General features: G+C 47.9%; 1 protein-coding gene across 6 annotated transcripts; it reads left to right on the forward strand.

Moving 5' to 3' along the window:
* Positions 1–484: 484 nt before the first annotated feature.
* TARS2 (threonyl-tRNA synthetase 2, mitochondrial) lies at positions 485–15,215 on the forward strand. 6 transcript variants are annotated; one of them, XM_044005177.1, is made up of 18 exons: positions 485–586; positions 758–954; positions 1,494–1,617; positions 4,655–4,779; positions 5,283–5,400; positions 5,537–5,601; positions 5,845–5,923; positions 9,691–9,840; positions 9,999–10,097; positions 10,304–10,521; positions 11,061–11,223; positions 11,466–11,603; positions 11,809–11,886; positions 12,168–12,268; positions 12,531–12,632; positions 12,995–13,067; positions 13,603–13,717; positions 14,783–15,215. In XM_044005177.1, the coding sequence occupies exons 1-18, from the start codon at positions 527–529 to the stop codon at positions 14,929–14,931; spliced, it is 2,154 nt and encodes a 717-aa protein (XP_043861112.1). In that variant the 5' UTR covers positions 485–526; the 3' UTR covers positions 14,932–15,215. The 6 variants fall into 6 exon arrangements, 4 of the variants coding, with proteins under 4 accessions (XP_043861112.1, XP_043861113.1, XP_043861114.1 ...); XR_006356433.1 differs by lacking the exon at positions 12,995–13,067 and having other exon boundaries at positions 14,783–14,920; XR_006356434.1 differs by lacking the exon at positions 14,783–15,215 and having other exon boundaries at positions 12,535–12,632; positions 13,603–13,672.
* The last annotated feature ends 20 nt before the right edge of the window (positions 15,216–15,235 follow it).

Below are 15,235 nucleotides of genomic sequence, written 5' to 3' on the forward strand. Positions count from 1 at the left end.
TAGGAGCTAAGGGAGGATGGGCCTTCAGGTTGCGGGGGGGGGGGGGGCGGGGGTCACTTTTTGCGAGGAGAGTGGACGGCCGGGGCGCGCTGTCCTTGGTGGGGGCAACCAGACAGGAAGGATGCCCGTGGTGAGGAGGGTCTTGAGGGGGGGGTTGTCTGTCACATGGTCATTGCATGTTCGTTTCATATTAAAGGGGGCTGAATACACTTCTGGGCGCCTTCCCAGGGTGCCGGGTCGGTCAGACGGGGCCCCCACGAGATCGCCCTTGGGGTGAATGGACGCCTGAGTGCTTCGGGCTCAGGCTGCATCCCGGGCCGTCCAGGCAGGCGGAACCCTCGGCAGCGTGTCCCTGGGCTGCTTGGGGTAAGCCTTTTCAAGCCTTCCCAGAACGGTTAAGTGACGGTCTCCTTAGCCAATGGGTGCAGACGCTCTAGGACCGGAAGTCTGGAGATGACGAAGGGAACCGGCAAGAGCTGTTTCCGGGACAACGCTGTGTGAGTCCCAGCCTTTGGGGACCGTAAGCATGCATGGGCCGTGGCGGTGCCTTGGGATCCGGAGGGCTGCGGGCTGTGGGTTACACACGGTGCGTGCAGGACTTGGTTGGACCCCTCCCCCGGGCGACCCGGTGCCCTTGGCCAGTGCTCCTCAGCTCTGGGGCAGTGTCCACACTTAGGGCTGGGGCTGAGGCCGGAGCCCCTCTCCCCACCCCCCACCCCCCAGCGGCGTCCTGACTGGGCTCTGCTCTCCCCCCCAGGCTCCCGTGCCGGCCCTTCCCCCCTGGCTTGCGGAGAGGCTGGGCCTCTTCGAGGAGCTATGGGCCGCGCAGGCCGAGCGATCGGCGGAGAGGGCCCGCAGGCAGCGGCGGCCCATCCGGGTCTTGGCCCCCGGAGGGCAGAGGGTGAACGGCGAGGCCTGGAGCACCACGCCCTACCAGGTAGCCCAGCAGATCAGGTATGTATGTGGCCGAGCAGCTGCAGGCGACCCCGAGGTGGGTTGTGGTTTATAAAGAGGACCCCCAGAAGAGGCTCTTCCATAATAACTGGTATTAATATACGCGTGCTGTGCGCTCGGCGGTGATCCTCACCACCCTAGAAGGGAGGTGCTAATTATCATCCCCATTTCATAGCTGAGGGCACTGAGGCAGGCAGAGGTGAAGTGGCTTGTCCAAGGTCACACAGCTGCCAAGTGAGGCCAGATTTAATCTATGGTCTTCCTGATTCCAGGCCCAGCATCCCCTGGACCACAGAACTGCCTAGGGTGCATTGACCCCTCTTGGCCCTGGGTCACCATTCCATCATAAAGCCTTTCCCATTAAATTTTCCAACTCTCTGTTTTCATCTCGGTCTCAAGTATTTTTGTTCTCTGTAGGTGAAATAACAAGTTCTAATCCCCCAGATGTTCCCACACCGCAGTCTCTAGAATAGGACAAAATATTTGTCCCTCTCTTCTTGTGGGAATCCCGACCCTCTCCTTTCCCTCCCTCCATCCAGTTCTACCTTAGCAGATACCGCAGTAGCTGCCCGAGTAAATGGAATCACCTATGACATGGATCGTCCTTTGGAAGGAGATGCTGACCTTGACTTCCTGACTTTTGATTCCCCTGAAGGAAAAGCGGTTAGTGACACTTCCCCCCTCCCCCAGCAGCCAGGTTAGGTTGGCAGCTGAGCCAGAAGACATTCCAGCTGGATTCGAGTCTTCATCCTAGCACTCTTACTTGTCTCCAATAGCTATAGACCACCCTATCCCCACCCCCAACATTCGGTTCTTTTGTTACCAGTAGTAAGCAGTGGGAAGCTTTTCTATACCTTATAGACACTGGAATTGCTATAGCCAAAAAAATTCTTCACTTTTCAGCTAACTTTGAGCTTTGTTCTCACCAAGTTCATGATCAAAGCCTTTCAAGCTTGGTAATTCCAATAGCTGACATATAGCAAAGCAAGAAACTAGGAATACCGAGGACAGGGTTTTTATGTGGTAACAGAACAAAAGGGAACTTAATGTAAATGAACCTTTAACACAAGAAACCACAGAACTGCTCCTGAGTTGACCCTACTAAACTCTAAATAGAAACTACTTAATGTAAGTGGACCCTTTTACATAATAACATAAAGTACTGAGAGTAAGGTGGGGAACCATTTAGAGGGGATAGTTTGCTGTGGGGGAGGTCCATAAGTAGAACAAGAGTGTGGAATTGACAAAGACCATCAGCCCCAGGCAACTCACCTGCCTGGGTTGGGCATCAGTCAGTTCTCAGTAAATTTGTAGTTATCAACATATATTCATTTAATCCCCACTACAGAATCCTCTCCTTACCTTAAGTCCAGTGCTTTTCCCATTTCCTTTAGCATTGATTATTTACCTGTCTTTGTTGGGCATTGAATAGAGGAAGTTACATAGACTTTATATCATTCTGTGTTTTATTTGATTTCTACAACCATCATGTTTAATACAGCCAGGTTTTTACCGATGGGAAAACTAAGACTCAGACTGAGCTCAAGTGTCTTGCCCAAAATCCAGGTCTTCAATTAGTATCTTTTTTTTTTTTTTTGTAAAATAAAAAGATTTATTAGGAGAGGAATATATGGCCAGGGAACAGATCACCTTGGTGACTATCTCACTGGAGTAAGAGTATCTTTACAAAACAAAGGAAGGGAAGAGAGTTACAAAGCACTGGTTGAGAAATGCAACAACAGGTAGGGAGGGGATTTTGGAATCACTGGGCATTAGTAAGATATGCAGTACCCAACCTTATCTTGCATATCATCTTGCAGACCTTGTTATTACTCATCAACTGCTGAGATCATTCTCACAGGGGGTTGGAATCTTTGGGATTTCTTGGGGTCTTTCTTGCTCTTCCCCCCACCCTCAACCCAGTCCCTGGCATACAGCATTCACATGTACTGATCGAAAGGACAGATAGAAAGCACACAAGATTGTAAAGACATTAAACCAACATGACTACTTTGAGGAGTATCTGAAATACATCTTTAAATGTATAGTGGCCTTCTCTATCAATCATCAGTGCCTTAGATCTGGGAGGGAGCTTTGAGGTTATGGAGTCTAGACCTCTTTTACAGATGAGGAAACTAAGGCTCAGAATTCATGTGATTTGCTCAAAGTTGCACAGGTAGCAAGTGGCAGAGCCAGGATCTGAGAGCTTCCTTCTTCACCATAAAGTCTTATCCCATGGCCTGACTGCCCTCCACCTTCCCCTGTACTAGTTTAGCTAATACAGGTTGCCTCTAAGCTAACCCACATATAATTACAAAAGGAAACTTGGTGTCACTGAAATATTTGGGGGACAGGGAGAGGAGGGTGGGAAGAGTGAGAGAGAATTCTGTATTTTGGGTACTGAAAAAGAAAGTTAAGAGACTAAGATAGAGTACTACCTAAGGGTCCTAAGGAGCAAGTTTAACATGGGGTTACTGTGATGGGGGAAATTGATGGGGGTTTGAGGTAGGGGTCCTTAGGAATTCCTCTTTAAAGAATTACAGCCTCTTGCACACAAATCCAATTAGAATGAAATATTTTTAAATTTTATTTATTTATTTTAGTTTTCAACATTTGTTTAGATAAGATTTCCAATTTCAAGTTTTTCTCCCTCCCCCCCTTCCCTAGACAGCAGGTAATCTGATATAGGTTTATATATATATATATATATATATATATATATATATATATATAACATTAAACATATTTCTGTATTACTCATGTTACAAGAGAAGAATCAGAGCAAAAAGGAAAAACCTCAAAAAAGAAAAACAACAGCACCAAAAACAAAAGAAATAGTATGGTCCAATCAGTGTCCATATTCCACAGTTCCTTTTTTTTCCCCCCTCGATTTGGAGAGCCTTTTCCATCATGAGTCCTTTGGAACTTTCTTGTACCCTTGGATTGGTGAGAAGAATCTAGTCTATCACAGTTGGTCAACACATAATGTTGATGATACTGTGTACAATGTTCTGGTTCTGCTCATCTCACTCATCATCAGTTCATGCAAGTCCTTCTAGATTTCTCTGAACTCCTCCTGCTCATCGTTTCTTACAGCACAATAGTTAGAATAAAATATTTTATTTAGGTGCTAGAGAAAGGAAACCAAGAGAGAAGTCCAAGGGAGAAGGCATGACACAGAGGGCATGGCTCTCTGAGATACCTTTCTCCTCGAGCAGGAGACAGACAGATCCTTTTATAGAGGACCATGAGGTGATCATCTGACTGTGGAAAGTTCCCTTATTGGGGGAGGACCATCCCCTACTAGTGTTGGCTGGGGGAGTTGGGTGAGGGTTGGCTGCATTTATCCATGACTGCTGCAGAAAGCTGAGTGGATTGTGGAAATAGGACTAGGCCGAGAGCCAGATTCTTCCGCTAAGCAGCTGTTTGACATGGGGCCTTCTCTGGGTCACTTCTCCAGGCCTCGTTGGCCTCACCTATAAAATCAGGGAGTTGAACTAGAAAATCTCCAAGGTCCCTTCCAGCTCATAACATTTTACATTTCGACCTTATTCCTGAGGTCTAATCTCCTTCCACCCTCTGATAGTCCTCCTGCCAAGCTACCTGAGGTAAAGAAGGTGAAGAGCTGATGAAAGATAGAATGTTGAAGGTCAGGAAGCTTGGAGGAAAATCACTGATTGCTCCTTTCCTTTGAATCCAGCTGTTCTGGCATTCTAGTGCTCATGTTCTGGGGGCAGCTACTGAACACCTTTTGGGTGCCCTCCTCTGCCGTGGTCCCAGCACCCTTTCTGGATTCTTCCATGACATCTCCCTTGGAGGGAATCGGTAAGTGGAGAAGAGCTGGGGGAGGATGAGAGCAAAGAGGGTTTAGTTTGGGTTTTTATTTTTCATTGAGGGAGTAGGATTTGAGTGAAAAATGTGTTTTATTTACCAAGCACAGAATGAGGAGGAGGAATGATATTCTTCACTGTAGTTCCCAGATCTCAGATTCCCTTTACCTCTTAAAATTCATGAGCTTCCACTCTTTGAGAATTTCTTATCTAAAGTTACTTTCAGCCTTCCCTGCTTAATCTCTCCTAACCATTCTCCTCAGTGCTTATTGTCCTTAACTTTACTCAGCTGCACTGTCTGTACTGTGTCTCCGTTTCTTACTCTCTCCTACTGCAGCTTCTGTATTTGTCCCTCTGTCTTCTCCGAATGGGTCTTGCCTCCCTCAGTTTCTCACTTAGAAACAGCACCTGTATCTCTTCTTTCCTCTGGGATCCAGTGTGGCTTCTGCACACTGGGAGAGGTCCATCTAGCATGTGAACTAACCAGTTCTTTTTTAGGACAGTGCGGGGCTCAGAGCTGCCCGTCCTAGAAGAGACATGCCAGAAGATCATATCTGCTGCTCACCCTTTCCGTAGGCTGGAGGCCTCTCGGGAGCAGCTTTGTCAGCTCTTTAAGGTCAGAAGGGGTCAGGGACGCTGGGAGCCAAGGGCAAGTGGAAGGGACACAACGGTACTCTCCCACATCAGTTTGGCCCAAGGGAAATGTCTTCTTCCTCTCAATAACATATCACCTCTGACTTCTTCTCAACCAGGATAACCCTTTTAAGCTTCAGTTGATTGAAGATAAAGTGAAGGAGCCAACTGCTATAGTATATGGGTAAGAAGAACACATGAAATGGAGACCAGGGTAGTTAGAAGTTTATTCTTTTTGTTAGAAGAAAAGCCCACTTCTGCTACAATAAAAGACAAAGTGGTAGGCCCAGGGGCTGGTTTTGTCTCCCATATCTTCCCTCAGTCACCAGGCGTCCTTTCCTCAGTGGCTGGAAGATGTGAAAAGGAGAAAACCAGAGGCTCAGAAATCTGGAATACTAATCCTTTTCCACCCCCTTCCTTCTCCCAGATGTGGCACATCTGTTGACCTTTGCAAGGGCCCCCACCTCCGACATACAGGACAGATTGGTGTGATGAAACTCCTAACGGTTAGTGAAAGGAGGAGGGAGAAACAGATTCTTTGTTCACTCTGCTGGGGAGGGGAGAAGGGGTAATGAACCACTGTCTTAGGGACAATGTACATGTGCTTATTACATTGAAATTCAGTTTGTGCACTGTACGTACCTTAAAGAACAATAATAAATTGGGGAAATGTGATACTATGGTACATATAACCTACATCAAACTCAGGTAAACTTAAGATAAATTTTTATTGATGTCTTTTGGTTTTTTGTCACCTGCATGTATACCTTCTGTAACCTTCATTGCCATGCCCTTCTAGAGAGCCTTCCCATTTTATAACAGGAATAGGGGGAAAGGATAGTGATTAGAGCTGTGGTTTCATTGATGTAGAGAGCTTCCATATAAGAAAACCCCACGAGGGTCAGCCCTGAAACTTCCATGTCCAAGAGGGACTTGGGGACTGAGGGGTTAGGTGATTTACCCTGGGCTGGACACATAGTAAGTGTCAGAGGCAGGACTTGAACCCAGGTTTTCCTGGCTCCAAGACCATCTCTCTATCCACTATAATACACTTCTTCTCATAATACAAATTTTTTAAAGAGAAAGGGTTCTTCAAAACTAACCAGTATAGGGGGCAGCTAGTGGATAAAGCACCTGCCCTGAATTAAGGAGGACTTGAGTTCAAATCCAGCCTTAGACACTTGAAACTTAATAGCTGTGTGACCCTGGGCAAGTCACTTAACCCTCATTGCCCCGCCCCCTCCCTCCCAAAAACTAACCAGTATATCATAAAGTCTGAAATTATATTCATTGTTCCAAACCCATAATCCCCTACCTCTTCAAGGAATTGTAGGAGGGAGAGGGGATCTTCTCATATATTATAACTTTGTGGCTTATGTTCTCCATTGATTTGTTGCTGTTTTTTCCATTTAAATTGTTGCGGTTATTATGTATATTGTTTTCCTGATTCTGCTTTCACATTGTATCAGTTCATTGGGAAGTCTTTTCATGCTTCTCTGTAGTTATTATGTTCATTGTTTCTTACAGTAATATTCCATGTTTACATACCACAATTTGTTTAATCATTCCCAATCAATGGGCACTTATTTTGGTTCCAGTTCTTTGCTACCACAACAAGTATTACTGTAAATCTTTTTGGTAATACACTAATTGGTGAGAAAATAACTCCCAGACCATGATGGATATATGGTTAAGCAAGATGAACAGACTATTTTCTTTCTTTCTTTCTTTTTTTTTTGCGGGGCAATGGGGGTTAAGTGACTTGCCCAGGGTCACAGAGCTAGTACATGTCAAGTGTCTGAGGCCGGATTTGAACTCAGGTCCTCCTGAATCCAGGGCTGGTGCTTTATCCACTGCGCCACCTAGTTGCCCCCTTTCTTTTTTTTTTGTGAGGCAATTGGGGTTGAGTGACTTGCCCAGGGTCATACAGCTAGTAAGTGTTAAGTGGCTGAGGCCGGATTTGAACTCAGGTCCTCCTGAATCCAGGGCTGGTGTTCTATCCACTGTGCCACCTAGCTGCCCAAAAAAACCTGATTATTAAGAAGCACTTAGAAGAGGAAGGAAGAATGTGCCTTCATTCCTTCTTTGCCAAGGTGGAAGATCACAGGTATGGAACATTGTATAATCCATCAGATTTGAGTGGATATCTTGGTTATTTTTAAATAATGTGTTTCATAGGACAGCTCACTGGATAGAAGGGAAAGATATATTCAGAAACAAGAGTAATAGAAAAACAAAAGGCTTCAGTACAAGAAACCTTTAAGAAAAAAACTACTTAAAATATATCTCGTTGTGGGGCAGCTAGGTGGCGTAGTAGATAAAGCACCGGCCCTGGATTCAGGAGGATCTGAGTTCAAATCCAGTCTCAGATACTTGACACTTACTAGCTGTGTGACCCTGGGCAAGTCACTTAACCCTCATTGCCCTGAAAAATATATACAGATATATACATGGATATAGATATAGATATCTTGTTCACATTTTCTAATAATCAGAGAGATGCAAATTAAACCAGTAATTAAAAGTAACAAAATCAATGCTCTTGGAAGTGGGACAAATGTGCACTCATGTATCATTAGTACATTCCAAACTTGCAGAATTGTTTTAGAATTAACATGGTAGTATACAGTAAAGTTATAAAAATAATCACACTTTTGATTGAATAACAGTTCCATTGATAGCAACATACCCTATGAAGGTTGTTGGGCTATTTTTTTTAAGGCTGTCCAAATATTTTCATGGCTTCATTATTTGCTATTGCAAAAAAAATGAAAGTGGCTTAATTGCTGAGCATTGGACAGGGCTTCAACAAATTGTGGTATAGAGATGTAATGGAATTCTGTAATGCAATTAAGATCAGTGTGTATGAAGAATTAGGAGAACTAGGGAAAGACCTACATAAAATAATGCAAATTGGGAGAAAAAACCAAAATCAGAATGAGAATAGAGTACACACTGTGAGCACATCAGAGTAAACAGGAATAAATAGACAAAGAATTTTAATGGAGATTTAAGAGGGAAAATCTGAAAAATTATGACATTCTGTGTTGTTGCCATTTATTAATGCAGATATTTCAAAACAGAAAAAATAGGACCAGACCACTTGTCTGTATGTGGTGAAGGAATGGGATGTAAATGAACAGAAACTGGAGGAGGAGTTGTTCCAGAAATGCTTCTCCAAGCCAGGGACAGAATAAGGGGGTAGGGCAGGAAGGCTTAGACACCACTGGTAGAGAGGTGGGGAAAGGTCTTCCCGCTTCATAGGAGCGTGTACTAGATCAAAGCTTGAGACCCCGTATGGGGTTGCATAACTGAACATGGGGGTCTCGAAAAATTTGTCAGTGGTAAAAGGTTAAACATATACCTATTTTATATATACCTATCTACCCGGGGTTGTATAAAATTTTCTCTTGCAAAAAGGGGTCTCAAGGAGAAAGAGTTTGAGAAACCTTGTACTAGATGGAGAAGGCTCAGTGGGTTAAGAAAGAAAAACTTAGAGCTGGAACAGCCCTAGTCCAGATATCCCCAGATGTAGAAAGAACCGAGGACTAAGTTGGAAGAATCTGCATTCTGGGCCTGACCAGCTCACTCTGACCTTGGGACCATTCCCCTGACTTAAATTTCTCTTTTCTGCTGTATGTCACCCCTTCTGAGAGATACTGTGGATGTGATGAAATAAATTACATGTAAACTACATAGAATATGTATATCTATATACATATTAATATACATAATAAATATATTTATAAATATCTATAAATCACTTATAAATTTGTCTGATTTCTATGTCAGTGTTTGCAAAAGAGCTTTGAACGATAATGGAAAGGACTGCTAAAATGCAAGGTGGTTGAAGGCATTGACCAGCAATAGCAGTAAAAGCCCAATTATGACACTGGATTTTATTATATACAAGGCAACAGGGCGTGTTGTTATTAGAAAACTAGTAATTCTGGGAGAGGAATGGAGGGAAGGTTAAGCTGCTGGCTAGAGCTTCCAGTAATCCTGGCAAGGACTGGTACCTGGGGGCGGCACAAGGAGGCCTAGATGGAGGATCAGGAAGTGTGCTTCAGACCAAGAAGTGGAGGGCACAAGAAAGAAGGGAACGAAACATGAATTCTAAGGATCTGATCACTGGGAGCCAGCAGCACGGGGGTCCTGCTCCTATAGAGTTAGGGCAAGACGGGCTTTCACAGGTTCCCCACATCACCAATGAGAAAAGGATGGAGATTGTTCTGGGGCCCTTTCCACCTTCCCTTTCCTGTGTCTCTCGCAGAATTCATCCTCATCATGGGTGAGGTCTTCAGGGGCAGAGGAGCCACTGCAGAGAGTATACGGTATTTCCTTCCCCACCATCGAGGGCCTGAGAGCCTGGGAGAAGCAGAGGGAAGAGGCAGCAGCAAAGGACCACAGGCGCATTGGGAAAGTACGGCAGTGTTGGTCACCAGGGACAGGGAGTAGAGGGGAGCTCACCTGGATGGACACGGGGAAAAGGGAAGGCAGGGCTCGGGACTGAACAGGGACTAGGGAGCCCTGAGAAGCCAAGACCCCCGGCCACCCCTGACCCAGCTTGTGGCCCTCTAGGACCAGGAGCTTTTCTTCTTCCATGAGTTGAGCCCTGGAAGCTGCTTTTTCCTGCCGCGGGGGACAAGAGTATATAACACGCTGATGGCATTCATCAGGGTATGAGGGAACAGAACCTTGAGGGAGGGTTGTCACCCTTGAAGGAGCTGGAACAGAGAATGGGGAGGATGCGTGGATGTGTGTATATGTGGGGGATCTGGGATCGGGGGTGGAGAACCTAGGCGTGAGGTGCTCAGAGCTTTGATCCTATAAGGGTTGGATTGGGGAACTGGGAGCTCTCACATGCCCTCTGCCATCTCCTCCAGGCTGAGTATGCCCGTCGAGGGTTCTCAGAAGTGAGGACCCCAACACTCTTCTCCACGAGGCTGTGGGAGCAGTCGGGACATTGGAAGCATTATAGTGAAGACATGTTTGTTCTTCGGCCTCCAGAGCCCAATGGGCCCGCTGACTGCCACAGTGACTGTGCCACTGACCAGCCTAGAGGCATGCTGGCCCTCAAGCCCATGAACTGCCCTGCACACTGGTGAGCTGGGATATTAGAGAACTGAGCTGACAGTCAGGAGGCTTGGGTTCTAGTCCTGCCTCTGCCACTGTGCGACCTTGGGGAAGTGGAGGAGTTAAGACTCGATGTTCTCTAATGTCCTTTTGAGCTCCAGCTTTGTTTGACCGGCAAAATGGCAGACGTTTGCCAAGCTCCTCCGCTGCGCTGGCGGGTCCAAGATAGTCAGGGGGCTTACGGCACCAGCTTCTTGTCTTCAAGTTGCTAACCATATGGCTGGTAGTAAGACACCACCCATTACTTGACATAACAGTTAGAGAGCCATCAACAGGTAGAAACAAATAGAATTCAAAATGAGCCCGTAAACTCTGAGCCATCAGCCAGAAGGGGTTAGGTGAGACTTCCTCAGGGAACTCCATTTTGACCCCAGTCTTGAAGGATGTGAGATGAGAAGGGCAGCATTAAAGGAAAGGCAGCTTCCAGCATTGCTCTGGGGCTAGAAGTCAGGGCCGGTGTCTCCCCAGGGAATTCTTACTCCTTCCCCTCTTCTCCCCCATGCCCAGCCTGATATTTGCACACCGACCCCGGTCCTGGCGGGAGCTGCCCCTGCGGCTGGCAGATTTTGGGGCCCTGCACCGAACCGAGGCCTCTGGGAGTCTAGGGGGCCTGACTCGGCTTCGAAGATTCCAGCAGGATGATGCTCATATCTTCTGTGCTCCAGATCAGGTTACTTCTGCACCCCCTTCACACGACTCCCTATGCTCTCCATAGGCTTCTAGCATCCCTACCATTAACTCACCCTCCCATGTGTGCCCATTGAAGCATCATGTGATCCCAGTTTTGTAGGTACCTACATCCATGCCTGTCTGTTCCCTATGACCCTGAAGGTCATACTCTTTCACTCTTGGTTCCCTTCCCCCTTGGACATTAACCAAACTTCCACCTCCCCGTGTCTCCCTGTCCTCCAGCTAGAGTCTGAGATCCAAGGATGCCTTGATTTCCTTCGCTCTGTCTACACAGTCCTTGGCTTCTCCTTTCATCTGGTTCTGTCAACTAGGCCATCTTCTTTTCTAGGGGACTCCTACCTTTGGGACCAGGCTGAACAGGTTAGTAGTAGAAGGAAAAGGAAGAACAAGGGCCACAAACCTCCATTGGGTTGGTGGGGAGGGTTAGAGTTCTGGCACCTTCCCCATTTGTCTGGGAGGAGACAGCATCGCTTCCCAGGCAGGAGAAAAATGGGTGAGACTATCTGAAGGTGGAAAGGGGAGTTCCCCTGAAATTCCAGAGTGACTTCATTCTGCCACCTTATAGATCCTTCAACAAGCCCTCGACGAATTTGGGGAGCCCTGGGAGCTGAACCCTGGAGACGGTGCCTTTTATGGACCCAAGGTGAGCTGTACACCGGGATGGGTGCGGGCAGTTGGCACTGGCAGGAGCATGGTACAGTGCTCAGACCACTGCCGCTTGGAGTCAGAGGACCCGGGTTTAAATCTTCCCCCCAAAGTCTGTCACATAAGTCACATAACCTCCCTCGTCTTCAGTCTCCTCTCTAAAAGGAAGGGGCTAGACTCTCTGAGGTCCCTTCCAGGTCTAGACCCATGATGCAAGGGTGAGGGACATTGAGGACCCTGGTTCTAACTAGCCCCACATACTGTCCCATCTTCCTCCAGATTGACGTTCATATCCAAGATGCCCTGGGAAGACCCCATCAGTGTGGGACAATCCAGCTTGACTTCCAGCTGCCTTTGAGATTTGGCCTCCAGTTTGTGGGGTATGGAGGCTTCTCCACTCCATGCCTCAGTGTCCTGTGCATCAGAAACAGTTCGGTTCAATTTGATAGATGTTCATTGAGTGCCCACTGTTGAAAGTGCTGAGACTACAGAGGGAACAAGACCCCCCCCCCATCTTCAGATTCCATGTGTCCAGTTTCCCCCCCACCCCGTAGAGAGCTTTCTCCAGTGTTTCTGGGCAGGGGAAAGGGGAAGATGGCTTGAGTGTTGCCGTTTCTGATCATCTCCTTCCCACCCATCAAGGCAGGCAGGGGTCCTGGAACGCCCAGTCCTCATTCACCGAGCAGTGCTGGGCTCAGTAGAAAGAATGTTGGGGGTGCTGGCTGAGAACTATGGAGGCAAATGGTAAGACCACTGATCCCTAATTTCTGACCTCTGTCACCCCACCTGGACAGAAGTACCTTGACATGGTGGATAGGAAGACCTGGGTTCAAATCCCACTTCAGATACTTCCTGATTGGGTGGCCCTGAGTGAGCTGTTCAACTTTGTCTCAGGGTCTTCGTCTGTAAAATGAGATGATGGGGTTGAAGGCCCTCAGGTCCCTTCTAGCTCCGAATCTGCAGATCCACAGAGCCCCCACAGAGCCCCGCCGTCCCTAAACTCTTTCACCACTTTCTCATTACGCCTCTCTTCCCCAGGCGTTAGTGTCCCCACTCCGTTCTCACCGAGGGGTAACTCTTTGCACTGTTTCTCCCCTCAACCCCAGGCCACTGTGGCTATCTCCACTCCAGGCTATGGTCATCCCCGTGGGAGTTGAGCAAGAGGGTTATGCACGGGAGGTGAGAGGGGGACCTGGAGGGAGCTCAGGGTCCGGGTTTTGACGGGGTCAGGACTGAGAACTTAGGAGGGAAGGAGTGGGAGCCAGGGAAGGGGAAGGTGTTCAAGAAACCTTTTGAGCCCCTGCTGTGTACGGGCTGGAGCTGGAGACCAAATGAAGTGGCCCCTCGCCTCAGAGCCCACCCTGTGCTGAGGAGACACAGCATCTACCCAGATCACCATCATTGAAGGGAATTCCGGAAGGGAAAGAGCATTACCTCGGGGAATAGGGACAGCTTCCTGAAGAGGAGACACCTGAATTGGGGGAGAAAAGTGTTTGGAGAGTCAGAGACGGGAGTGGATTGTAGGCATTGGGAGTAGTTTGGGAACCCACAGACATGGGTGTTGGAGGCCAAGCTGAATGAACAGCCAGTCGTCCGGTGGGGCTGGGATGCCAGGCAGGTCCGTGAAGAGGAATAACACAAGGGCCGAGGTTGGGCTTTGCAGGCCCTTTGGCTTTTGGTGACTCTTGCCATCTCTTCCCAAACCTTTACCCAGGTGCAGGGAGCCCTCCAAGCTGCAGGACTGGTGGGTGATGTAGATAAGGACCCCAGCCTGACCCTCGGCCGGAGAGTCCGACGTGCCCAGCTTTCCCAGTATAACTTCCAGTTTGGTGAGTGGTTCCAGCTGAGGAGCAGAGCAGGCCCCTAGAATCCTAGGGTGCCACTGTTCTTGGACTTCCTCTCTCTTCTCTCCCTCCTTAACTTATGTCAGCTCATTCAGACTCAGGTTCTTCATTTCACCTGGCACCTAAAGGACTAGGAAATCAGAACACAGCTTCTTGGGTGTCAATCAATGCCTGGGCTTCCCTGCCCCTTCCTTCCCCCAATCTCCATCTTATTCTCCCACTCAGATTCCTTGTACCTCTGGGCTTAATTGCCTTTTCAGCTTTAGAAAAAAGGGACAGGAAAGATTAATAAGGCTATTAAGTAATTGTCTTTGTTGTTTATCCTGGACGGCGACGATAGAGCCCTGGGGAATGGAGGCACAGATGACACATTCTGGGGCAGGGAATGTCACCTGTAACACAGTGGATAAGTCATGACTCAGGAGGACCTAGATTTGAATCCTGCCTCAGAAACCTGAGGATTGTGTGACCCAAGGGCAAGTCGGAGTCTTTCTATCTCTGTAAAATGAGCAAGTCCCTCACAGAACTATACTGATCAAGTGAGATCGTGAATGGCAAGTGTCTGCTATACATGTGTGGTTGATTCTTGTTCGTGCCTTGGTTTCCCCGTTTTTCCAGAACTTGGCACCTCTCCTTTAGAAGTAGAAAAGAGACATCCCTCCCCTGGTTGGCTTTTGACTCTCCCCACCAGCATCCAGCTTCCCCCATTCTCTGTGTCCCATCACCCATCTGTTTCTGCCATAGTCTTCTGGATCCGTGCCTTAGGTCTCATCTTTCTTTGTCAGTCTCTTGCAGACTGGATTCCGGACTGGAAATGATAATGGGCTGGGGAAATTGGGAAAGCAAGGGAAGGAACTGTTCTTGCTTATCTCGCCCTCTCCTGCAGAAGGCTTGGGAGCCAGGGATGCAGCTAAATATAACCATCACCCTCCTCTTTCACAAGCATTTTCAGAGAGCTCGATCTCTCAGAACCCCAGAGCGGCCCACCTCATGCTTCTGGAGCCTGAACTCCCTGCCCTCCCCCTAACTCGCCTTTTCCTTCCCCAATAGTGGTGGGTCCCAGAGAGGAGAGTCAGAGGACAGTGAGCATTCGAACTAGAGACGGTCGCCAGCTCGGAGAGCGGGACATGGCCGAGGCAGTGGCTCGGCTTCGAGAGCTGCAGGACGCCAGGGTCAGCAATGCCGAGGAAGTGTTCTGAGCTGTGTCCTGAGGACGAGCAGAGGGGCTTTGGGACTGAGCCACTGCCCTCCCTCAGGAGTGGCAGGGGAGAGGATGGGACAGGGATGTCTGTCCTCATGGTGGAAAAGGCAGGGGCTTTCCCCTGGAACTCTGCTAGAGTTGGTGGGAGGAGGTGCAGAGCACCCCTTCTCTTCCTTGAAAAGCCACATAGCCTGGGTTTGACATTCCCAGAGGAGGAATGTGTGGCTGAGTGGGGAAGAGTGTGGAAGAGAATAACAACACGAATAAAAGCTTGAACTTCCATTTGTCTGTCTGTGTCCCAA

This window comes from Dromiciops gliroides, chromosome 4 (genome assembly GCF_019393635.1).
Source record: "Dromiciops gliroides isolate mDroGli1 chromosome 4, mDroGli1.pri, whole genome shotgun sequence".
Taxonomy (NCBI): domain Eukaryota; kingdom Metazoa; phylum Chordata; class Mammalia; order Microbiotheria; family Microbiotheriidae; genus Dromiciops; species Dromiciops gliroides.

Bases quoted from the DNA above. Each gene is read 5' to 3' on its own strand.
- TARS2 (XM_044005177.1), top strand. From the start codon at position 527: ATGCATGGGCCGTGGCGGTGCCTTGGGATCCGGAGGGCTGCGGGCTGT. The intron at 4,780-5,282 runs GTAAGTGGAGAA...GTTCTTTTTTAG, and splicing joins ATCTCCCTTGGAGGGAATCG to GACAGTGCGGGGCTCAGAGC. The intron at 5,401-5,536 runs GTCAGAAGGGGT...CTTCTCAACCAG, and splicing joins AGCTTTGTCAGCTCTTTAAG to GATAACCCTTTTAAGCTTCA.